Source organism: Bactrocera latifrons, unplaced genomic scaffold, assembly GCF_001853355.1.
Source record: "Bactrocera latifrons isolate USDA-ARS-PBARC rearing strain unplaced genomic scaffold, ASM185335v1 scaffold_151, whole genome shotgun sequence".
Lineage (NCBI taxonomy): Eukaryota > Metazoa > Arthropoda > Insecta > Diptera > Tephritidae > Bactrocera > Bactrocera latifrons.
In genome coordinates, this window is record NW_017534975.1 from 732,133 (window position 1) to 757,472 (window position 25,340).

The following is a 25,340-nucleotide window of genomic DNA, read 5'->3' on the forward strand; positions in this document are numbered from 1 at the left end:
GATCTCCTGAGCAGTTTGCACATAGTGTGCGCGTGAAAGGTAAAGAATGAATAGGAAGACTGCAAGAAGCACACACGGGAGGTTTATTGCATCGTTTCGCGGTATGCCCAAGCAGTTGGCAAGATTTGCATCGCATTGGGTTGGGGTAATAGGGTTTTACTTTTGCACTTCTCCAAGATACTTCTACCTTTTCAGGTAACTCCAAAAAAAAGATCAAAGGTAAGTAAAACTACACCCGTGGGTTGGGGTAGTGGTACTCCCTCCGTCCGCCTAGTAAATTTGTAAACATCGACTACACCTCGTCTTCTCATGTTTTCTCTTTCTCGCTGAAATTGTTGAGACAGGGAGCAAAGATTGTACCTTTCACGCTATTAAGGTTGTCATGGTATTTCGCTTCAATTTCACACACACCASGAAGTTTTTTGGCTGAAATGAACTTTTGGGCAATTTGGTTATTTTTTACCAGCARHAGAAGATTACCAGCACGCAACTCAGAAATTGAGATGATTTCTTTGCTAATAGCTTCTAAGGCTCTGTGGACAGCGAAGCAAGAATACTTCGAAATTGGCTTGTTTGAGTCCGTTGCACTAATGAGAATATATTTCGGGTTTTCTTTCTTGGCCTGCGGCAGGTCAGGAAAGTTGAGGGGGAGTAGGTGGGTTTCTTTCTTTTTGGCTGGGATCCAGGGGCAAGCAATGCAAACCTGTTATCCCCAAGGTTGGGCGGCCCGGGGGCCATATTAAACAAATCTTCACACTTGATGCACTTATCTGCAATACACTTAATGATTGAAAGTATACAAGAATGGTTCTAAATGTAAACACGTGTACGTATCCGAAAATGTACGATGTGCAGAATGTCAACAATGCGTAAAGAGCGAAACACGATTTCTCAGAGCGAGCACTTGTCGAAAACTGTCGTAAAAATTGAACAATGAGAAATCGCGCGTTAAAGTGTTAGTTTCTGCCCAAGCGCTAATATATCTGCTAGCCGCTTGGTCACTATTTTCCTTCTAGCTTCGAAAATATTTCGAATTTCCATATTTTTGGTTGGTTTAAGCAAAAAAAAAAAAGTCGATTTTTGTAAGCTTCTAAAGCAGGCTCTCCCTTAATGTACACTTATATATTTAGAGTAGAGTCAGTCGGATGTTCGAAAATCGTGATATTAGTTATATGGGGTCTAATCCTCATCCGATTTTATCCATTTTAAGCACAAATATACATTGTTATTAGTAAAATAGGCTCCCTCGTTTTCACTAAAATCAATCACATATTGGCCTATATATGCGGTATAAAGTAAAGCGGAGGTTTGAACATTTTAGCATTACTTACATATAAGGCGGCTAAGAAATGCCTTCATCCAATTCAACCCATTTTTAACATACAGGCATACTGTTATCAGGAAAGAATGTGTTCCGAATTTCAAGAATATATGCTACACATTGACCGATATAGACCGATAAGATGTTCGCCGTAAGAATTGGGTCCATTTATTCGGTAAGTGGGGGCTTGAATAATTGTAGTGCGACTTTGAAAATTTTTGGTCATAAGTCATTTAATTTAAACGCACTATTCGGGCAAAGTTTTATCCTGATAAATTCAATCGAGCTTTGCATACAGAAAAGTGAAATAATCAGAAGATAATTAAGATTGCGTTATCTTGCAAGTATCATTTACGCACTGTAACATAGGGATGTCAAGATAATATTCCACACCAAATCCGTCGAGTAAAGCCTTCTAGTACCATCCCGAGTGTGAAATTTGATGTCTGGCGTATTTATTTATTAATTTATCGCGCTTTTAGTAGTTTTGCTACAACAAGTCGTTTTCTTTAATTAATTAAAATTGCATTTTCAAAGTTAATATTCGTTGCGTATTATATCAGAGTATTTTTTTTTACAGAAAAATGCCTCGTCTTCGTAAAAGAGCAAAAAATATTGGCCGACGTACTCGGAACGCGCAATTGGCTTATAATCGTCGATTAAGTGTAAGATTTTTCACCCTTACTTAAAACATGTTAAAGTTTTTATTTACGATACAGCTATTGCCACATTTCACGGATAATATCGCTGCCTGAAATAAGTCGTTTCATTCGCTTAAAATTTTCGGTGACGAACAGAAATATTCGAGTCCATAGACAGTCCTGCTATTATTCAATCTACGAATTTCATCCGTGAAGTGTTGCAATAGATGCATCTTTTTGGTGAACATAGATTTACATTTCACTTCACTCATGGAGTATATACTCACACGCTACGGATTGGTCGAATTTTGATGAGTGTACATATAATGACGTTAGACATTAAAGTAACTTTTTTATAGTAATTTTAATCAAAACGGTCCAGATTGTTACGCTTATTAAAAAATGTTTGAAATTTTCGAATTAACTATGTGTGTACAGGACAACTATCGGCTCTGCTAGTGTATATATAAAATTGCGTAGATGGGGGGATGCAAGGCATAAGTTGAGTATGTCGGAGTCTATTCTGAATAGGTAGGAGTTTAGTCTGATACATTATCCAGAACGAAACTGCTTTAGGGTCAATCCTGTTTCACGCGCAACTCAAGCTCTTGTTCTGCGACTGGTGGTGTTTGGACTCCAAAAATGCCATTCACTGAGAAAGAGTCCGTGATGGTGCTAATAGTTCCACTGTGAATGGCGTTCGGAACTTGAACCTCTACAGGTAGTATGCGGGCCTCACTGTGTAAGTGTTCGATGGGAGACATCCCGTAATTGTCTAGAGTGAGGTATTTTGGCATGTTTGTATTTTCATCATTTGGGTCGTACTGCTTCCAGTCGACAATATTGGTGCGACGTAGTTTTCTACTAACCGCCTGATTGTCTTGTGTGTCGCCAGAAAGTGCTGCAGGTTAGCGATTTGAGGATTTTTCTGCGCCTCTGTACTTAAGTGATCAGACTGTCGAATGAAACACCTAAAATTTTAGGGTGATTTACCGTGGAAACTCTGACCCAATCGATCGATAGGGTAACCATGGATTTAGCAGCGGAGTGTTTTAGGTTCCTAGCATTGAAGAAGTGGGAGGGTTCTGGGAGATGGGCGTTCACTTTTGAACACATGGTATCAATTCTATTGCCCGACGTCATTGTGGTACAATCATGTACGTATTTGTTCCCTCCGGCGGAGAGATTGCATGACTTCCGGTATTCTACTCATTTCGTCTGTTTATGTTGATTTATCACAGTAAGTTGAAATCCCTAAAGCGGGGATTACAGGGATCGACCTGGCATAAGGACTCGCGCTGGTTTGCTAAGACCACTGTGAAGTGAGTAGCAGCAGCGGAATAGACGTTCGCCAACAAATACGTTAGTAGGAATGCGTAGTGAGTTGAAGGTGTTCTCGGTGAATTCCGTAAAGCCGACCGAATTAGATTTGTAAAAGTTAATGTAGATAAGGTTGTGCACCGGAATAGAGTCGGAGGGTTTTTCGATCGAGGTTTTTATGGGCATACTGGGAGTCATGATGCCTAGTTGAGCTTCTTGGGACCGTATAGTTTCATTGTTGACTACTAGGCTGGTGTAGCGACCGTTGCATGAATTGTATCTAATCGAAATGAGTCTCAAGCCAGCATTAATCAAGAGGATAGGTGTTGCCCTAATGATGACGGTATTACCATGATAAATATCGATCCAAACGAGGTTATATGACCCATGAACCATAATATTTTTTGTATTCGTTACGTATTGGATTCTTTAAAAAAATTTAATAAAAAATAATTTTTAATCCCAAATACCGGGTTGAAAAATAAAAAAAAGGACTAAAATTTAATAACAAATCATTTGTAGGAATTATTTCATTCTGATTTTGTTTTTATATTTCAAGCCTTTATATACAATTTTCCAAACTATCTTAAATAACTAAATATATGTGAATGTTGGCGTGTATATAGAAACTTATTTATGCTGCATGGCATGGGGTAGTTTTCAAGAACACATGTACATTTGTAATCAATTGCCTAAATGCATACATATCTTGGGTCAAAGTGGCCATACACGACACACACAAATCGTTTCGCCATACACGGCATACAAATCCATTTTGCCTTCGCTCTTCAAACAGTGAATATGTGCGACAAGCAAGGGAAAAATTGATCGTCCGCGATTTTCCTATTCATCGACACGAGAAAAATGAGATTTTGTGTGCACACAGCGCCATACACGACATACGTACATGTGTGTACACCGATCGTAAAAAATCAAACATTTTTGCGAACATGGATTGGATGCGCACAAGCCCATACACGAGTAAATCGCAATTGAACACATACCAATCGAATGCACATGTGTGTCGTGTATGGTCACTTTCAATAGCTAATCATATGTATTCATCTTAAAAGTGCCCATACACGACACACAAGTGCATTCGGTCGGTGTGTTACGATAGCCTCCGCATAGGAACCGTACCATAACTGTAAATAAAATTGAATTTGCATTTTGCAATTACACTTTTAAATCTTAGTTAACGTTTTTGATTGTTTAAGAATTCAATATGCTTTTTCCGTTCTCAATCCAATAATCCATTATAATCAAAACAATATCGCTCGCCCTCACAAGAAGGCATAACAATAACAATCGTAAAGAAACCAGAACGCTTAACGTTCTACTGGAATTTGCTGTCACAGCTAATATTGTAATTAACTCTTTGTTCTGGATTCAATCAAGCTTATGTTTACACTTCAGCTTAAGCTTTAACTAAGTCAAAAATGTATATATATTAGTAAATCAGAAATAAAGATTTCAATCCACAGGAACCACACCTGTTCTTATTTTTCCGCGCGTTCGCCGATGTTAAACATATATTTTTTTTCAAATTCCCTCGTCGCGGGAATTAATTGGCGCCCAACGTGGGGCACGATTCAAAAAGTGCCTAGTATAGTAAAAATTATAAAAAGTTGAGTTATCAAAAATTGTGAAGTTAAAATTATAAAAAGTTGTGTTATCAAAAGTTGTGAAGTTAAAATTATAAAAATTTAACACGAAGTGACAATCACAGAATAATAAAAAAAAAGATTTTTTTTTTTAAATAATTTATTAAAACCAAGAAGTGTAAGTAAAAAATTTTCACAAAAAAATTAACTGTGTGAGTAATAACATGCAACGAAGTGAAAAACTTTCTTTAAAAAAAGATCTGTGTGAATAAGAACAAGCAACGAAGTGACAATCGCAGGATAACAAAAACAAGAAATTTTAAAATTTATTTAAAAACTAATAATTAAAACATAACTAATCAACAAAATACGAAACTTTAAAAAACGGAAAGAGTGACTTAAACTGCAAAAATAATCATCAGTCGCAAAGGAAACAGTGGTAACAACAGCATCATTAACAGGAATTAATACAAAGTCAGCGAGAGAATACATTCGTAAGTTTAAATTAAAAGCAACTATATTTAGAATATATAAGTATTACAAAATGGGGTCCAAATATTGAATATAAAAAACTGTCATATTGCGACGTTTGTAAGGGCGATCACGATACTAAGAAATGTCCTAAACTCAAAAAACAAAGAAATAAAGACTATAACTAATGGTTTGTACAACCAATAAATTACCTAATTAAAAGCTGCGATTCACCACCCTCGGGGGGACCCTCCAGCTTATAACAAATTAAAATTCTCTGCGATTCACCACCCATGGGACCCTCCAGAGATTTATAAAAAAATAAATAAAAAAATTTTAACAATAATTAAAGTGTCGACCAGCCATATAACGAAAATATATTGAAATCGCGATTCACCACCGCAAGGAGGACCCTCCGGTTTATAATAAAGCTTAATTCTGCGATTCTGAACACCAGACCCTCCAGAATAAGAAGCACCTCTTCCTAGAAGGGATCACAAAAAAAAACTAATAAATATAAAGAATTATCTCAAATTGTTACGGTTGTGGTGAAAATAACCACAATATAAAAATAATTAACAAAAAAGACCAGAACCTGAAAATTAGACAAAATTTCTAACGGTGACGCTTTGACCATACATCTAATAATACGCCTTATAGCTGACAGCAATATAGTATTACTTGAGGAAGTAGAGCAATTGCGCTCACAAATAGTGGGCAATACCAATAGTGCAACCGATTTTCTAACACAGACGATAGAAGACAATATAGCCTGTCAAGAATCATTCGACGTATTTAAATCCGTACCTGAATTTACTGGTAGGATGAATTCATATGTTAGTTGGAGAGAGGCAGCGTTTAACGCTATGAGCCTATACGTGAGGGGCAGTAGGAAATACTTTGAAGAAACAAAATAACGCATGATGCAAATGATGCACTAACAAACCATGGAACAGTCCTCAATTTCGATGCAATTCTATCTCGTTTAGACTTTGCATATGCGGAMAAACGTCCAATACATATAATCGAACAAGAACTAAGCATCTTAAGGCAGGGTCCAATGTCGGTTGTAGAATATTACAACCTCGTCAACAAAAAGTTGACGCTATTAATAAACAAAGCAATCATGGTACATGGAAATAATGCAGACTTGATAAAAGAATTAAATAAAAAGAATAGAGAACATGCCCTAAGAATTTTTTTAACAGGATTAAACACCCCTTTACGAGACATAATATTCTCTCTAAACCCACAAGATTTACCTGACGCTTTAGCAAAAGCTCAGGAACTCGAATAAAACAATCCAGGTTTGCTCAAAATTTTATGTACGATAGAAACAAGGTGAAGCCAATGTATACAAACAATAATTTAAGATTTCCTCAATGGAATAACCTCCCTAACATACATTATACTTTTCCGAAACCAACTCCTATGGATATAGATCCATCTGTATCCAGATTTCATAATAGAGACTTTAATGTGAGGGGACAACCAGGCAATAGCAATTTTTATCAATAACAAAGAAATAGCAATTTTAATCAACATACAAAACCTATACAGCCAAATACAAACATTCAGCCCCGTAGGGGATAAAATCAGGAGGGACATGGGTTAAAACGGCCAAGGGAAAGTAATCATAGCTTTCGCCCGCAAGAGCAAAATCAGAGAATTCATAATATGAATGAAAGTCATTTTTTAGGCGAAGAGCTGGCGAACTCCCCTATTTCAAATTATAGGACTTAAAATTAAATAAAAATTTAAAAGCTCTAGTCGAAACGGGAGCAACCTCATGCTACATTAAGCCTGGGGTTCATAATAATAAAAACGAATAAGCCATTTATAAGCGAGTAAAATCCGTGAATGGCTATTCTATTATGAAATTTTACCACATAATAACCATATTTGGAGTCGAGGAAATCTTTTTTGAAATAGAGGGATTAAAATCGGATCTCCCTTTGGTATGCAGTTTCCTTAAAAAAATTTAGGCACTTATCGATGTGTCCAATGGGAAAATGAATTATATGGTAAAGAATAACATTAAAAACGAAATCAAAACTATGGACATTTATTTTGAAAACAAAACTAAGGAACAAGAAGCTAAATAAATTTTTTTTTGCTACAGAAAGGTTCTAAAACGCCAGTTGAAGATTTATACCAGCATAATGAAAAAAATAATTATAAAGAAAATAATGTGGAATGTTCTACAACGCCAGCCGATGAATTTGCCGGCAACATGAATGAAAACTATTCGATAACGATAATGATTATTATTCGGAAAAGGATTCCCAAAAGTTAAATACTGGAAATCAAGATGAAAAATTAACTGAACTTAAAACAAAAATAAAAGAAAAAATTTCTCAAATGTATTTAGGCAATGATACAAGCTTCCCATTTCACCCGGAGAAATAATTTATGAAAATATAATAGGATAAAGAAATAAGATGAATCCCAGATATAAAAAAAAACAGGTTGTAAAAGAGGATTGAAGGAATAAGGTTAAAATTAATCAGAGAAATAGAATAGTGCACAAGGATAAAGTCCTAAACGAATACTTAATACATAATGACTATGGGGAAATGTTTTATAAAACTAATTTAACATATTTTTAAGAGATAATAATAGCAGATAAAAATTATTATTATGGCAAAATGAAGTACAATAACTTAAAAGAAGTTAACAAAAATTATGTATTGATGTAAAAAATGTAGAAGGGCAACCAGAAATAGAACTTGTAGATACTTTGTTAGGACAATTACAAAAAACGGATAAAATAATAACAGAATTAAATGACACAAAATAAAAGAAAACGAAATCAATATGTTATACATGAACTGCAAAATTTAATAAATTCAATAACTTTTGGTAAAATTGGAATTTTAAATCCAACAATTTTACGCTTTGATGAACTAAAAAACATAAAAACATTATACCGAGTGGTATAATGACCATAACTGATTTAATACACATTTCTAAATTTAAAATAGCCCAAAAAGGTGGCATAAATGTAATTTATATAAAATACCCTAAAATAGAACTAACATGTAAGTACTATGATGTAAGAGCCCTTGCTCTATTAGATGGTAAACTTATTATTGACCAGAACATAATATACTCAAAATTGTAAAACAGAAATTTCAAAAACCTATTATAAACTAAATAAAAAAAGCACATGTTTATCAAAAATTTTAAACAAAAAACAAGGAAAATGTAATAAATTAAAAGAAAAAACTTACAAATTGAATAATTTAAACCAGGAGCGACATTAGTTTCAGGAAAAAATATTGTAGATAATCAAACATTAAATGGAACATATTTAATAACATTTGAAAATTATACTGTCATAAATAATCAAACTTATGAAAACATTGAAATAAAAATTTGGCATTACATTAAAAATAACCATATATATAATTTTGAATTTTTAGAATATTTTGAAACAACTAATAAACTGTTAAAATTAGATAATATAAATATTTTAGCAGAACGGAACAAGAACATCACAGTCCATTAATTTTTGTGGTACATAATTTTAATCTTGGGAATACTTTTCATAACTTACTTAATACTAAAATTAAAAAAATCTCGTGAAATTCCCAAACCAATCGAAAATACGCAATTTCAAGAAATCACTTATAATGCTCTTTTGGACAAAATATATAAATTAACACAAAATAATAGTAAATCGCGGACGATTCATTTTAGGAAGGGGGGAGTTAACGATAGCCTCCGCATAGAAACCATAATTTACCATAACTGTAAATGAAATTGAATTTGGATTTTGCAATTACACTTTAAAATCTTAATTAACGTTTTTGATTATTTAAAAATTCAATATGCTTTTTCCGTTCTCAATCCAATAATCCATCATAATCAAAACAATATTGCGCGCCCTCACAAGGAGGCATAACAATAACAATCGTAAAGAAAACAGAACGCTTAACGTTCTGCTGGAATTTGCTGTCACAGCTAATATTGTAATTAACTCTTTGTTCTGGATTCAATCAAGCTGATGCTTACACTTCAGCTTAAGCTTTAACTTTAAGTAAATAAGTCAAAAATTATATATTAGTAAATCAGAAATAAGGGTTTCAATCCACAGGAACCACACGTGTTCTTATTTTATCCGCGTGTTCGCGGATGTAAAATATACATATATATTTTTTTTAATTCCCTCGTCGCGGGAATTAAATCGCACATGTGTGTCGTGTAAGGCGTTGTGTGCGCACAAAATCTCATTTCTCTAGTGACGCCGAACAGTGAAGATCGCGGACGATCAATTACAAGTGTTAAGAGAGCCTGCTTTAAAGGCTTCAAAAAATCTATTTTTTTGAGGATTTGTTTGGGAGGGAAAGAAATAATTGATTCAAGTGAAATTTCTAGGATTTATAGTTATATATTTGAACATCTTTCACAAATTTTTGGATACGAAATCTTTGATATTCTGCCTTTGGGAAGCAATTGCCCAATGCATCTTCCATGTGATTTTTCGGACGGCGGGCAGGATGCAGTTCGCAATTTCTATCAGCAACAAAAAATTCTAAGAGATTCATATTTTTTAATAACTTATCTTTTGGTTAAACTAAGATAATTCCAAAAAAAAAGTGTAAAATTAAAAAAAAAATTAAAAATTGAAAAAGTGGTTTTTGTCCAAAAAAAATTTTACTTAATGTTGTTTAAAAATTTGTTCACACTTGACTTCTTAGTTTATTTACCGAGAAGATGTGACAAAAATTAGCTTTTGCACCACGATAACGCCCCTGCTAACACATCGTTGCCTGTGCGCGACTTTTTGGCCAAAAACAAAACACTATTGATGCCACAGCCACCGTATTCTCCAGATCTGGCCCCCTGTGACTTTTTCTTGTTCCCTAAACTGAAGAGGCCCATGAAAGGACGGCATTACGCTTCTCTTGACGAGATAAAGACGGCATCGAAGGGGAGGAGCTGAAGAAGATAATAAAAAAAATTATTTTTTGAAGTGCTTCGAAGATTGGAAAAACCGTTGGCACAAGTGTATAATATCTCAAGGGGATTACTTTGAAGACAAAATAGATATTCATGAATAAATAAATAATATTTGAAAAAATACAAAATTCGCGATACTTTTTGAACACACCTCGTATATCTGCTAGACGCTCGGTCACTATTTCCCTTCTAGCTTCGATAACATTTCGAACCAACGCACATATACATACGTATGCACATATGAAAATAAAAATCCCAAAATCGGATTGAAAAATAAACAAAAAGGCATTTTAAAAACAACTATCGCAAAGAAAAATAAAAATTAACGGATTAAAAAACATTTATATTCTCAAAATTGTAATTAAAAACTAAAAAATATATTGTTTGAAAATGTCAATTTTAGCCCCAAATACCGTATAAAAAAGGTTTTTAAATTCAAGCTTATAACTAAAAACCAAAAAAAAATTATTTCGGAATTTAAATTTTCGCGTTTTCATACTTCGAAATGTACATACATACATACATATGTAGCTTAGCTCTTATGGCTTATTTATGTTTAATTGACTTAATCGTGGTATTTTAGTTAGAAATATATATGTATGTACATATGTATATCTTTTCTTATCTATTTTATATCTTCATTTCAGCTCTTAATTTAAAAAATGAGTTTTTATTTGTTACTCTATTTTATAAATAACAATTTTTTTTTTAATTTTTAATCCAAGTACCTTAAATTTTTATACTCTCGCAACAAAGTTGCTAAGGAGAGTATTATAGTTTTGTTCACATAACGGTTGTTTGTAAGTCCAAAAACTAAAAGAGAATCAGAATCAGAGTTCGTCCGTCTGTGCAAGCTGTAACTTGACTTGAGATATCTTGATGAAACTTGTCATGCGAGAGTATAAAATGTTCGGTGACACCCGAACTTAGCCCTTACTTGTTATTTTATGATGTTAGGATTAATCTCAAATTTAAAAAGATTTAATCCCGAAATAAGAATTAAAAATTTTAAGTCTTGAGTTTTGAATTACAAAATCAGAATGAAAAATTTAATTATTGTTTTTAAAGATTAAACGTCTAACTTACACAACATACGTATATACAGTGAATCACAAAAGTTTATCATGTAAATATTATTAATTAAAATTTCGTTTTTCTGTACTTTAAAATAATTTTTAATATACTTTTCAATTAGGTTAATAAAATAAATAGTTTATACTTCAATAATTCATTGTAAAACTTAAAAAATATTTAATTTTTCATTAAAAACTTAACAAAACATAAAAATATTCAGACTTTTTAGTTCACGAAGGTCTTTTGCTTTTGAATAGTAGATTTATTATTTCGTATGAAATACATTACTTTTACAGACAGCTGTCATGAGTGGTATGTTCCGTGTTATTGTCGTGTTGAAATAAAAACTAATTTCTTGACATGCCCATTTTTTCAGCACTGGAATGTAAATTTTTATTTAGAATAGGTAAGTGAAGGTGCTTTTCCATTGTCCCGTCTATAAAAAGGAGATTCCCGACTTCCTGAGCTGGCACGTACTCATGCCGTGTTTAACAGTTGCTTTGACGTTTTTGATATTTAATTATTCATTTGGTTTCCGCTAGACCAAAGGACGACCATCCAATCCAAAAATGTTATATTTCCTTTCGTCACTAAATATTACAGTTTTTCAAAAGTCAAAATCTTTCATTTTATAGGTATTAGCGGACGAGAATCTCTACTATGTATATATGTATGTAGTTATTTCTAAGCACTCAGTGCACTGTTTCATCTCACGCTGCTCTAAGTTCATCATTACTTTTTGGGGCTGATAAACGTGATTTTACCGTAATATTTTACGCGTTTCCCTAACTGTCAGTAACTTTGGTCGCCCACTCAGGCCTGCGTGTTTCTTTCTTCGTATAGTTTGGCGATTCTACTAAACATATCACTAATATATTTTGTGGATTTACCCTCATTTTGAAGGTGCAAACAATTGTTTTTCTCAGCAGGAGTTAATTCTTTACAAAATCACGACCACAAACGAAATAAATGCAACTAAAATTAAATTCAACCACTAATTACTATCATGTGTGGAATACAATGCTCGCGACAGACTGCAAACGACATCTGTCAAATATTAAAATACACACAATACAGTTGTCGTTATCGCTAGCTTCAATTTGATCCTATATTTGCCAACGACAGTAGAACGACAGTAGAGTTGACAGTAGAATGGAAGATGGAGAGATGAGGAAGAGTGGGGATGCCACTAATATGTAAAATGTAAAATTACTCAAAGTTCTAACAAACCTGACGTTATTTTTCAAATAAAAGCATAAAATAGCTCTGTTACATCATTTATAATAACAACTGATAATTTAAAGCAAATAAATTCATAGGTTTTGTAATTTGAAGCATCATAGTATTATTTTCAATGGAAAATGATTAAAACATTTAATGATTGAGAACTAACAAGCTTAAATCTTTTTATTGGGCATTGAAAGGTCAAAAGTCAGTTTTTCTAATATACTTTAAAAAAATTTAAATAGTTTCTCCATATAATAAATAACCACTATATAGTAATTTTTATTCGTACTAAATGTTGGTTGTTTTAATTTAAATGCCCAAAAATTATTATTTTGTCCAATCTGGCCATAATGGAAAATGTTATAAAAAACTCTAATTTTGAGGTGCTCTCACACTGGAATTAGTTGAACTGCGTTGTTTTGTGTACATGCCGGCCATTGTTATGTTGCTGCCCTCTCACAAACGTTTATGTAGTAGGATTCACAACGCCATTTTCAGTTCACTGTCGTACTGTTGCAGTCTGTCGCGAGCATTGTGTTCCGCACATCAACCATAATATTACCGAAAAATAGAAACCAAACAAAAATCGCACCAACTAGCAGAATTGAAAACGAAAACAAAATTCTTTTGTGAGCACAGAATTTCGCTAAAACGTACGTTTTCTGCAATGAATTAAAAATGTATGTAAGTACTTACATACATACTTACAAACTTTCGCTTTTGGCTCCCGACGAAGCGGTCCCTTCTGGTTATACATAAATGTATAAATAAATATACATACATGTTGGTATATGAAGGTTAGTACCAGGATTTCTCTTAAGTATTCACTTATGTCCGCATATACATACATACATACATATATATATATATATCGTATATATGTATATATCGTATATATGTATATATGTATATATCGTATATATGTATATATCGTATATATGTATATATGTACATGCATAAGAACTCTAGATGTGTTATCATCATAAATGCGAGGCGAAATATGTTAGCTCATCAAATTTTCTTTACACAAAATAGGTCATAACAAATCGTTTATGAAACATGACTCTCACTCACTTTGTTTGTGGAGGCAAACCACCGGCATACCACCACACATATGCACCTTAAAGGGTGAATACGCAACAGTATGCGGTATGCTCTTATAAACGAAAACTTCTTATTAATTTTATAATTACTTTAGGCAATTAGTAATAAAGGTCTCAATACTCTTTAATAATGTAAACAAAAATGTTTAATTGGCTTCGTACTTCCATTAATATTTTCATCAATTTACTTAATTGAATTTTATGTGTTTTTTGTTCTTTTAACTTTATCTTAAGATTCATTTTTACTGTCACTGTTTGTTGTTGTGGAGATAATGTACACTTGACAATATTGTGAACATATGTTCAAGTAAAAACAAAAATAATTCCTTTAGAAGGCATTGGGTACCTAACCAATATGTAAGTACACTCAGTTTTGTGTTTAGTGTTCAATGGTTACGTCGTCAATCGGACATCTACGGAATATTTTTTTCTTACTTACAATGCACTTATATATGTACATATTTATGTAGAGCATAATTTATAATACGCGTTAATATTTCAAACCACTTTCTACATATGCATACATTGATTCGTCTAAAGCCAGTATCAAGAAATATTGAAAGACGTAAACAAAGTTTTAACTGACATCAACAAAAGAACATGTTTGAACAAGCATCGCAGAGTAATGCATTGGTAACTTAAACAGCAAACAACATGTAATTTCAAAAACAAAAAAAAAAAAATAAATAAATAAAATAGATGTATTTACATAGTCGGCTATTACACGAAGCAACTTTTGTTGCGGCAACTCTTGGTTTATAGGAGAGGGGGCGACGAGGAGAGGAGAATCGCGCCGAGTTTCCAGTGTTCAGCAACTCGCTTTGTGTTCTTATTCGTAACAGTTCGCTGCGACGTTTTTCTGCATTCGTGTTCTTTCTTTCGTAGTATATAGTTGCATTTGCGTATATTATTTTGAAATTAATATTTTGAATAAAAGATATTGTGAAATGTATGGAGGAAGCCACACAAATTGATTCAGATGATAGTGAAGATCTGTTATATAACCTTTGTTTTAATTTTGAATTATAAATAAAATGTATTTTTAATTTACAGAACTGATTAATATATGTGATAGAGTGGCCCTATAAGGAAAAAGAAACGACAATGGGTTAAAGTGAAGTGAAAGAGAATGAGAAAAATACTCGAACAGAGTTGCGCAACACAAGTTGCTCGTGTGAATGCAATGGGCAACAGCCAAAGAGAATCGCCCGAGAATCAGCAACAAAAGTTGCTTCGTGTAATAGCCGACATACATCCAAACAGCAGAAACCCACAGCTCTCAGCTTTTTACTCTCTCAACTTGTGATCTCTTCTGCTAGTTTCTGCTTTGAAGGCAGAAAATTTGCTAGCTAATGATAGTTAGCAGTTAAGAAACAAAGTCTAAATTGGAATGTTACAATTTTTATATAAATATCAGTATTTACAGGAATTTTCAATGGAATGATTCTTTAATATATGAAAATTATATCTATGCAAAACAGTTTAATAAATAAAAGTGACCACTGCAACCGCAAATTTTATCTCAACTTTGTTGTTGTGTTAAAAAATCGTGAAGAACTTATTTAAATGACTCGAAAAATAAAGAAATGAAAAGAAAAAATATGGGGAAATACGAAGTAAATCAATGTACATGGAGTTATGAAATCAGTTAAACTCTTTACATTTTCAAAAAGTTAGAGATCCTTACTAAAAATAATGTAACTCAAAGTGTACAAAAAACTACTTAAAAAATATCTTACATCGCGTGCGCTGCGAATACGATTAATTATAGAATAAAAAAAATATGCTAAAACTTTGCAGAACATATAATTATCTAAAAAAACTTTCGCTTTAGCATATGTTCAACTGTTAAAGCTATTTATTTAAAAAATAATAATAAAAGCCCGTCTCTGTAAAAGGACTTTATTTGTATCTTGGAATCTTATGAAAATAAATTACTTCATATTTAAGGCTGATTCAATTATACACTATAAAGTCGTACGAATTATTCGATTCAGACATTGAATTCGAAAGATATCACGAATTTAAAAATGTAAAGTACAGTAAAATTCCCCATTGTATACAGTACTCATAGGCGGATATCTCCCATAACTGGACAAATTTCATGAAAACAATGTTTTCATTATTATTTTCATAAATACTTAATTATAGAAATAGAACCGAACATGGACACTATTTTGGTAATATTGCGTTCAAATTATCTCTGATAAACGGACAAGATTTCATAAAAAATTTTAAAATGGTTCCCTCTTTTTTAAATTCTCATTAATTTTTTGGTGTTTTAAGACAGTTTTTTAAGAACAATTCGTAAAATGATCACAACAAAAAAATGTTTTTCTCTGGTGCCGTCTAGTTCGCGGTGGCTCTACGCAAACTAATGGGATAATTGTCATTTATGCACTCCTGTCTGACATTTGTAGGCTCGCATGTATTAGTCAATAGAATATAATACTGAGATGCAGTCCTCCCATGGCCAGACAAAAACACTGCGACAGTGGGTGTTGGGTTATGAAGAATTTCACTGTATTAGAAAAGAGTTGCGTAGTCGCTGGTCCGCTCGGTTAGTCTAAAATATAATATGCGATGTAGTCGTCAATGCAAAGAATAAATTGTAACGCGTACCAGAGAATCGAATATCGGGGTTCACAGCGGTTTGCTGACCAAAATTAGAGAACCTCTCAAGTACCCAACCGTCAGTCGAGTACAGAGTATTTGCAGCGGATCGAAGAATAAAATATTAGAAATATACAAGTACACAAATAATCGGGCTCTGAGCGTTGCGCGTCGCAATCGCGTGTAAGAGATTCGAGTATCAAACGTTCGCAACTTGTAAATTAATTAATTATCTTAACTATAATACAAATCTTATACATACACATATAAATATTTTCTTATTTTTTATTTTAGAATAAGATGGAGAAAGCGGTCGACGAAAAATTAGACAGTCTGACAAAGTATGTGCCATTCATAAATTATTTGCTAGAATTAGATAATGAGAAATACAAAAAATTTAAAGATATACAACATTGGATTATATCTAGAAAGAGGTAAGTAAAAATAGTCTGTTATTCTTTTCTTTTATATAAAATTACATTTAAATTTTTAATAGGTACCCGATGAATGTGCTACAAAAGATTGAGCAGTCGATCATAACGCAGTACAGAAATTTATTTTTTGATGATGGGGTAAGTTTTAAGTGCAAAATTAAAAAAAAAAAATCGTTCGAATTAAAATTTGTTCTATGTTGCAAAAGTAATTTTGATGCATGAATGAATGCAAAACCACAGATAAAGTTTTTATAAACTTCCAGGATTTAAATTAAAAAGTGAGTCAATTCAATTCGAACGAGTTAAGGAACATGTTGCTTTTCGCATTCGCACCTAAAAAATAACATAACTGACCCAGTTAATATATGTATGTACATATACATATATGTATTTTGATATATGATACATATATGTATATGTATATAAAAAATCATATTACCATATTTCGTATTTATCAAAAATATTTGCGCACTACGAAAAATAAATATCAAAATGTTAGTGAATAATATCCAAACGTTAAAATATTAACTTTTCCAAAAATTGAAACCCCACTAATTCCACAAAGCAATAATAAAAATATTCAAATATCCGATAAATTCAAACGGCTAATTGCACTATAAAAATATTATACGACAAGTCAGTACAAAAATTCAGGCAAATAACGCGCTACTTCAATCTGTAGAGAATAGAGACTTCTTTAAAGCTTATATCCATACTTGCTTATCACCTAAATACAAACATATATTAATACATTTCACCCAATCTACAATCATTGATGGCCTTATATGTTACAGCCATAAACAACAAATCACAAGCCTATATTAATACCTTTTACCCAATCTACAAACATGAATAGGCTCTCGAAATATGCAAAAATAAACTTTTTTTTTTAATTTCACACCAGGTATGCACATTAGTTCTACGATACAGTAATTTTCACTTAAATATTTAGAAGTAATGAAAACAAATTATTTTTTACCCACTCAATTTTGGATGAATTAGTACAAAGTTTGTAGACTTTGAACTGACTGTGTGCCAAACTGTAATCTTTTTCCTTGTGTTGAATTGGGGTGAAAAAATTTCCTATGGTATAAACAAATTTTACATTTTGTTGTGCCATATAAAAAGTAAAATTTTGACAGTTGAAGTTCAAAACAAACCCAATTGCGTCTTCTGAATGCTGGCCTTGTTATTTAAATTATTAAATATATGCATGTATTGGTAAAATTAATTGAAAAAAATAATGTTCTTCCTAAAAACAATATTATATAGGCTACTATGACGCTACTTCGCTACACATATATATACTCATATATACATATCAACTTCAAAGTTATTATTTTTACTTAATTTTTAATCTTAATTTAAATTTGCTAAATAATATAAATTCAAAAGATGTCAAGCACTTATTTGGAGAATCATTTCTGCATTGAATGAAATAAATTATAACAATAACAAATGAATAATTATGTATTTTATAACATACTTATTATGTATGCAGCCCAACTCACAAGGCTTAAATTCTGACATTCGGATTCACAACAAAAAAGTCAAAATTCCACTTTTATCTGTTAGAATTTTATTTTGTTTGGCACACAGCCTAAGAAATAAAACTATGAATTACTAATCATTACATGAATGAGACAAAAATGTCATTTGAATTTATGAAATTATTTGAGCTTACCTAAATTATGAAATCCAAATAAATATTGGTGTCTTCCATACTCACAAATACAAAAATTACATTTTATTTTAAATTATATGTAACACCTATTCTATAATTCTACTTCACAGAAAGTGCCCAAGCATATTATGGATATTTTTAATACACATGCGCACGTTAAATGCTTTAGTGTAAATTTGTGCTCCGATGACGAAGATAACGCTGAAAATTCATCCGATATTGAAGAAGATGACGATGACGTTATTATCGTGTCCACATCACCAAACACACAATATAATGTGAAGCTGCCAACAGAAAACCCAAATCAATTTTTCAAAAGCAATGATGAAGAGACATTCTCAACTACGCAATGTAGTAAAAACAAAGAACAGGAAGTGTCTTTCAAGCACGCTATAGGACCTGAACAAAATCAATGTGTTAAAAGCAATGAGACATCATCAGCTACGCAATGTATTGAAACAAAAGAACTGGAAGTGTTTTCAATATGCTTAGATTCGGATGACGATGAAGTATTAATGAATACAGTTCCAAACGAAGGTGAATTATGTGTCAAGGAGGAGCAATTTTTTAAGCGGAGGGGAGATTTTATAGATAAAGTTGAAAATGAAGAAAGTACAGAAAACAAAAGTGAAACAATTGTTCAAACGAAAGAAAATCATTCAAATGAATTGAGCAAAGTATGGGGTAAACCAATTGAAGTTGTTCAATTGCACCAAATGCAGAACACGGACTTAAATTTGGAGAACAGAAATATGAATCAAGATAGGTGTAAACATATCTATGAGGATTTAACAAAGGAAATTGGAATTGATGTCCAGCAATTGCTAAAAAATATAAATTTGACTTCGTCACAAACAGAAAAAAACAAAAATAAGTCGCTAAATGAGGATTTTTATAGTTCACCAAATTGCACAAATAAGTCACCGTATGAGGATTTTCATAGTTCACCCCAATATACAAATACGGGTCTGACTCCTTATCCCGTAGTGAATGCCAACGTAATACCACCAAATATATATAGCATGCAAACTCCTATATTGCCACCACAGACACCGCTTAGATTAAATTTGAAAGATCCACGAATCGTTAAATTATTAGAAAAAAGTAATACTTTACAAATGATTTCAATGGGCATGCCTGTAAGAAACGTAACTACAACGACGGAATTACCGAAATCTGAGCCAAAAACATATGGTGATTATAAACGGCAAAAAGCGGAGAGAGCTAAAAAAGCTGAGGAATTGAGGAGAAAAGAAGAAGCAAATAAAGTTGAAGAATTGAAGAAAATAGAGGAAGCAAAGAGTGCTGAAGAGTTAAGAAAAATAGAGGAAGCGAAAAGATCGGAGGAATTAAGAAAAATAGAGGAAGCCAAAAGATCGGAGGAATTAAGAAGAATAGAGGCAGCGAAAAGATCAGAGGAATTAAGGAAAATAGAGGAAGCCAAAAGATCGGAGGAATTAAGAAGAATCGAAGAAACGGAAAAAGCTGAGGAACTGAGGAGAATAGCGAAAGCGAAAAGTGCAGAGAAATTAAAGAGATTAGAGAAAGCCAAAAGAGCAGAGGAATTAAAGAGAGTAGATACAGCGAAAAAATCAGAGCAATTAAACAGAATAGAAGAAGCGAAGAAAGCTGAGGAACTGAAGATAATAGAGGAAGCGAAAAGAGCAGAGGAATCAAAAAGAATAGAAGAAGCGATGAAATCTGAGGAACTGAAGAGAATAGAGGAAGCGAAAAGAGTAGAGAAATTAAAGAGAATAGAGGCAGCAAAAAGAGCAGAGGAATTAAAGAGAATAGAAGAAGCCAAAAGAGCAAAGGAATTGAAAAGAATGGATGAAACGAACATGGACACTGAAATGTCAAGTGTGAATAATCAATTGGACTCATTTGGTGAGCAACAAACTGATTTCAGGAGTATAATTTTGAATACTATTCTACCATATAGTGACAAAATATTAAATGTCCTTAAGAAAGACAACGAAGAAGAACTAACCGATAAAATAGCAGTATTGGGCAATTCCAAAAAATTATCAGATAAAAAAACTGACACTAACACAACCGCTGTAAATCATCAAATATCATCTTTTGCTGTTGCTGCAGTTAATACGAGCAACCAAAATACCGAAAGTGCAAATAACGTTCAAAATGATGTAGAAGAGCAGACAAAATGCGAGCTTTACTCTAAGTGCACACAAAAGAGCAATAAGCGTCGGCAAAAAGAGAATAAATCAAAGCCTGCTTACAAAAGAATACGAAGTATTTCGTCTTCTTCGTCAACAACATCGGAATCGTCGTCCATGACATCGACAACAACACCGCCTTCAACCAGCTCTACAACAACTGCTAATAGTAATAGGGCAAGAGAGAATCAACCATTGGTTTATGAGCCAATTATAAAATTAAGAAGACTTTCAGCGGAAACCATTTCAAAATACACGAAAACGCCGGCCAACGAGTTCAAAACTATAAACATACGTTTAGTAGAAGACGTTAGAAGGACGATGAAAACTGTGCATCATTTGGTCAAGGAGAAACCGATCAAACTAAATGTTAAATATAAAAACGTCGATATACATATGACCAGTACTAATACGAAATTTTGTGTGTTATGTAAATCAAAACCATCAGATTTAACGAATCACTACAAAAGGGTACATAAAATCGAATCTTATGTGGCACGTCTCAGCAGATCGGCCTTACATTATTTGGAAAATAACATTTCATTTGCACAAAAATTAGCAAAAACTACATCACAGAATGTGAAAAAGTATAAAATTAAATGTGCTTTTTGTCAGGATGAAATCGCAGATAAGTTTATAAATTTTTACAAGCATTTCTCTATACACACTGGCGAATATGCTTTTCAATGTGATGTTTGCAAGTTGGAAAAACCCTACGAATTTGACATACAATCGCATAAATGTCATTCGAAGTCTTGTCGCAATGCCGCAATTCGAACACTCTACCAATATCCCAAAAACGTGCTGGTCATATATTTATATTGTTGTAAAATATGCAATTTCGTACAATTAAATGAAGCAAATACATTTAAACATTTGCGTGATCACCACGATAAACGGCAAGATGATTCGACTTGCATAACTAAATATATATTGACAGCTATAAATGATGAGGAGACTTGCGAAAAATCCGCTGAATTCGATACAAACTATGATTTACTTATGAACGATGGTGATGTTGAAGATATACAGGTGAAAAATGAAGCTATACTAGAAGATATAACTGAAAAAGAGCAGGTAGAGTCAAATCAATTGCCTAGTAAGCAGCAAGACTTCAAAGCCACGATTAGCAGCGGCATTGGAATGGTAGAACTTCCGTATACAAAATACTACAAATACTCCTCTGTATTGAATAAAAATACAACTTCGGTGCAACAAAATGATGAAAGACCTATAGTTTTGTCATCAGTAGAAAATTTTATTAATTCAAGTTCTGCGCCGTGTTCGGAGTATATAAAAACGGAATACTCGGGCATATTACCATTACAAAAAGAGAATTATAGTTGTAAGAAACTATTGCAAAATTCCTGTAAGATTTCTTATCGCCAATATCCAAATGGAGTTTCTTATTTCGGCTTATACAAATGCATGGCCACGGATTGTCTATTCTCGACGGATGCTAAAGAGGAAATGTTGCAACATCTGCAGGAACATTTGAGCAGTGAATGCCCACCCGAAGACTGTCTACTATGCGGTTACTGTCAATTAGATGCCGAGATTTGCTCAACAAGTGAAGAGTTGATTGCACATATACAACAAAATCATCAGCAATCGCAGTTTCAATGTTCAGTTTGTTGCTATCGTGCTATTTCACCAAGTCATGTTTCAGAGCACTTTAAACATGCTCACTCAAAACAAGAATTCCAATTTGTATACAAATGTGGGTTGGATATCAATTTAGATACTAGTGTACCAGCAAATATTGCTGAATTGCTGGAAGAAAATGTAGAACCGCTCGTATGTCCGCTTAAAGGTAAACTGCGTTTTAAAGTAAATGTATGCATACATTACATTGTATTTTTTACTTCCTTTATCCATAGATTGTGTACAAAGTTTTCAGAGCGTGGGTTGGATGAAAAATCATCTCATGTATGCGCACTCTTTACCAAACAAAAGTGAAAGTATTACAGCACTGGAAAAATATACATGTATATATTGTACAATGAATTTTTTTGATTTGGAGAAGGTCAAGAATCATTTGGCTAGAAATCATCCCGACCTGCAACCTTACGTTTGCGAGAGAGTTTTACTTCCAGAAAAAGAGGTAACATTGTCTATATGTTTTAATTGCAATTTAGTATGTCGGGTTATAACCATCAATACTCAAAACAACAACCAAGAAAAAAAAACGGTAACTTCGGCTAAAATAAAAAGATGTCAATCTTTTTGATAAGTCACCTTGTATGGCAGCTATATGTTATAGCGATCATTGTATTGTTGCAATAATTTATGCCAAATTTTGAGGAAGATATTTTGTCAAATAAAATTACTTTTTATATAAAACTGGATCTCGAACGATAATTTCGTGGCAGCTATATTCTACAGTAGTCCGATATTGGGGGTTCCGACAAATTGGTTTGTACTTCCTCCCAACTCTTATATAAGGATATTTGCCACCTTGTTTGGTATTACTCAATCCACATTGGGCGTATTTTCAAATCTCCTGACCTACATTCTTCAAATGTTTTTTGGGTTTCCTCTTTTATTAACTCTTTATTTTTTCAGGAGGATTTACTGCAAAATTTAACCATAACATTTGTGTCGCTGCCAACAATACCAGCTGAAAATATCAGACATGTAAAGGTGAAACAAGAATTCGGTTTTAACTCAACAAGTGACAGATCCGTGTTAAAGAGGGAAGATAAAGCGAGCGGTACAACAGACGTGGCTATAGAAAATCAGACTGAGCGTGACACCAAGCCAAATTTAGAGCAATTAGAGCGAACAGCTGAAGAGAGCGTCAAACTGAGTTTGCTCAAATTGATAAAAAATACTGGCATTTCCCCCGATTTACTCTATCATTGCCCACAACCTACATGCGGCGGATTTTTCTCATCCTACGACTTGTGGTATAGGCATATGAGCCTACGGCATTGTTGTCTTTTAGGTATTTGCCCACATTGTACCAATGATAAGAAGACCGAGTTGCCATTGCTCGATTTCAAAAAGCATTTCCAACAACACTGTTGTCATCTATATGGATGTTTCCATTGCGGTGAAACATTTTCTAATGAGCAGGCAACCAGAGATCACATAACCCTTGCACACACAAGTATAAATACAGACTCTACGACGATACAAACATCAAAGATTGCACTCTATTTCAATCAATCATTTAATATATTATTGAAATCGGGGCAAGAGAAGAATAGATACACCCTTTTGTTGGAGTTGCAAGAAATTATTCAAAATCGTTGTAATTACGCAGAAAAGTTGTACTACGAGTCTTTAAAAACACAGTGGATTGTGCCGGTGACTGCGACGTGGTTGGAGAACTTTCCAAGTTTCAAAATTAATGACCGGATAAAACGAAAGTGTTTTTGTAAAAATTGTCCATTCCAAAGTTATGATAATGAATTATTTTATACACATTTAAGAACAACTCATCAGGTAAATGATAATAAATTTGTGTGTGCGAAATGTGATTTTCATGTAGCGTGCAATAACTGGGACCCCATTATAGATCACATAAAAATGCATGTTCTGAATATACACATATGCTCGGTATGCTCATTTTACCATCATGATCGACAAGCAATACGTGCACATTTGTCGCAAGAGCATCGCTTTAGAGATGTGCCGGTTGTAACGCTAATACGTTCGTCGTTGAATACTCAAATTTCATTAGCCATTGTATTTGCAGAGCAAAGAAAAACATTTTCTACCATCAACAGCTGTTTTTGTTGTGATAAAAACAATAGTTCGTGGAATGCATTAGCCACACATTTAAAGAAAACTCATCATTTGACATTGCAATATTTTTGTGAAATCTGCGACGAGTCACTTAAGCTCACAGAATGTGATGTGCATTTTACCAACTGTCATCCCACAACAGCGTTAAGGATTCGCTGTCACATTGCAACTAACACTCAAATATCTATGGATAGCGTGATGCCATTGAAACTCATAATCGAATCAAATGTCAATGATGCACTTGGCGTAGCAATTAAGCAAGAACCCTGTGATATTGAAATGGATAATGATATTGAACTCATTAATGACGATGATATTGTCATTGCTAATGATATGCAGATGTGCAAAACTCAGAAAAATCAGAAAGTCATAAGATGTGTGAGTGTTGCGAATCTACAAAGTCAGCACATAAATAACGGTAATTTTGAAACGCTTGCATTACCACAGCCACCACCTAAATCGATAAGATGTGTGAGCGTTGCGAACATACAATGTCAACACACAAATAACGATAGTTTTGAAATGCTTACATTGCCACAATCATCACTTCCAGTTCCAGTATCAATACCACAGTTACAACCACAGCCAATGCAACAGCTGCAATTGCAATCACATTTCATTCCACAGATCTTGGCTCAAGCGAGACATATCAACCCGACGAACGTTACAAATACAAACATGCCATTGTTTACACCGCCATTGGCAATACATAGCAAAAATCCGAATTTCGCTGGTGACTACAATTACAGGCCTGCTGAAATTTTTGTAAATGGCACAGGTAAGGAACTTATCTAATTCATTAAAATATGTAGAAATTAAGCCGGAATTCTAAGATGAATTCTTATATTTATAAATACAGTGAGCGTCAAAAATAAGTAAACAGCAGTTCTATCAATATTAAAGTGTTTATAACAACGCAATCTTTAATGCAACAATAAAAAGTTGTATTACAG

The 25,340-nt window shown here is 33.2% G+C and overlaps 1 protein-coding gene across 7 annotated transcripts in view; it reads left to right on the forward strand.

Annotated features, from left to right (window-relative positions):
• LOC108965951 overlaps positions 1–25,340 on the forward strand; it is a 48,751-nt gene that overhangs the window by 21,136 nt on the left and 2,275 nt on the right. For 3 of the 7 annotated variants that reach the window (XM_018928634.1, XM_018928635.1, XM_018928636.1), the window contains exons 2-6: positions 16,634–16,773; positions 16,836–16,911; positions 18,568–22,447; positions 22,515–22,738; positions 23,200–25,165. In XM_018928634.1, coding sequence (XP_018784179.1) covers positions 16,634–16,773; positions 16,836–16,911; positions 18,568–22,447; positions 22,515–22,738; positions 23,200–25,165 — 6,286 coding nt within the window. Of the gene's footprint in view, positions 1–1,901; positions 1,987–5,097; positions 5,381–14,135; positions 14,383–16,633; positions 16,774–16,835; positions 16,912–18,567; positions 22,448–22,514; positions 22,739–23,199; positions 25,166–25,340 lie in introns of those variants that run through there. The other 4 variants (XM_018928632.1, XM_018928638.1, XM_018928633.1 and 1 more) reach the window with 4 other exon arrangements.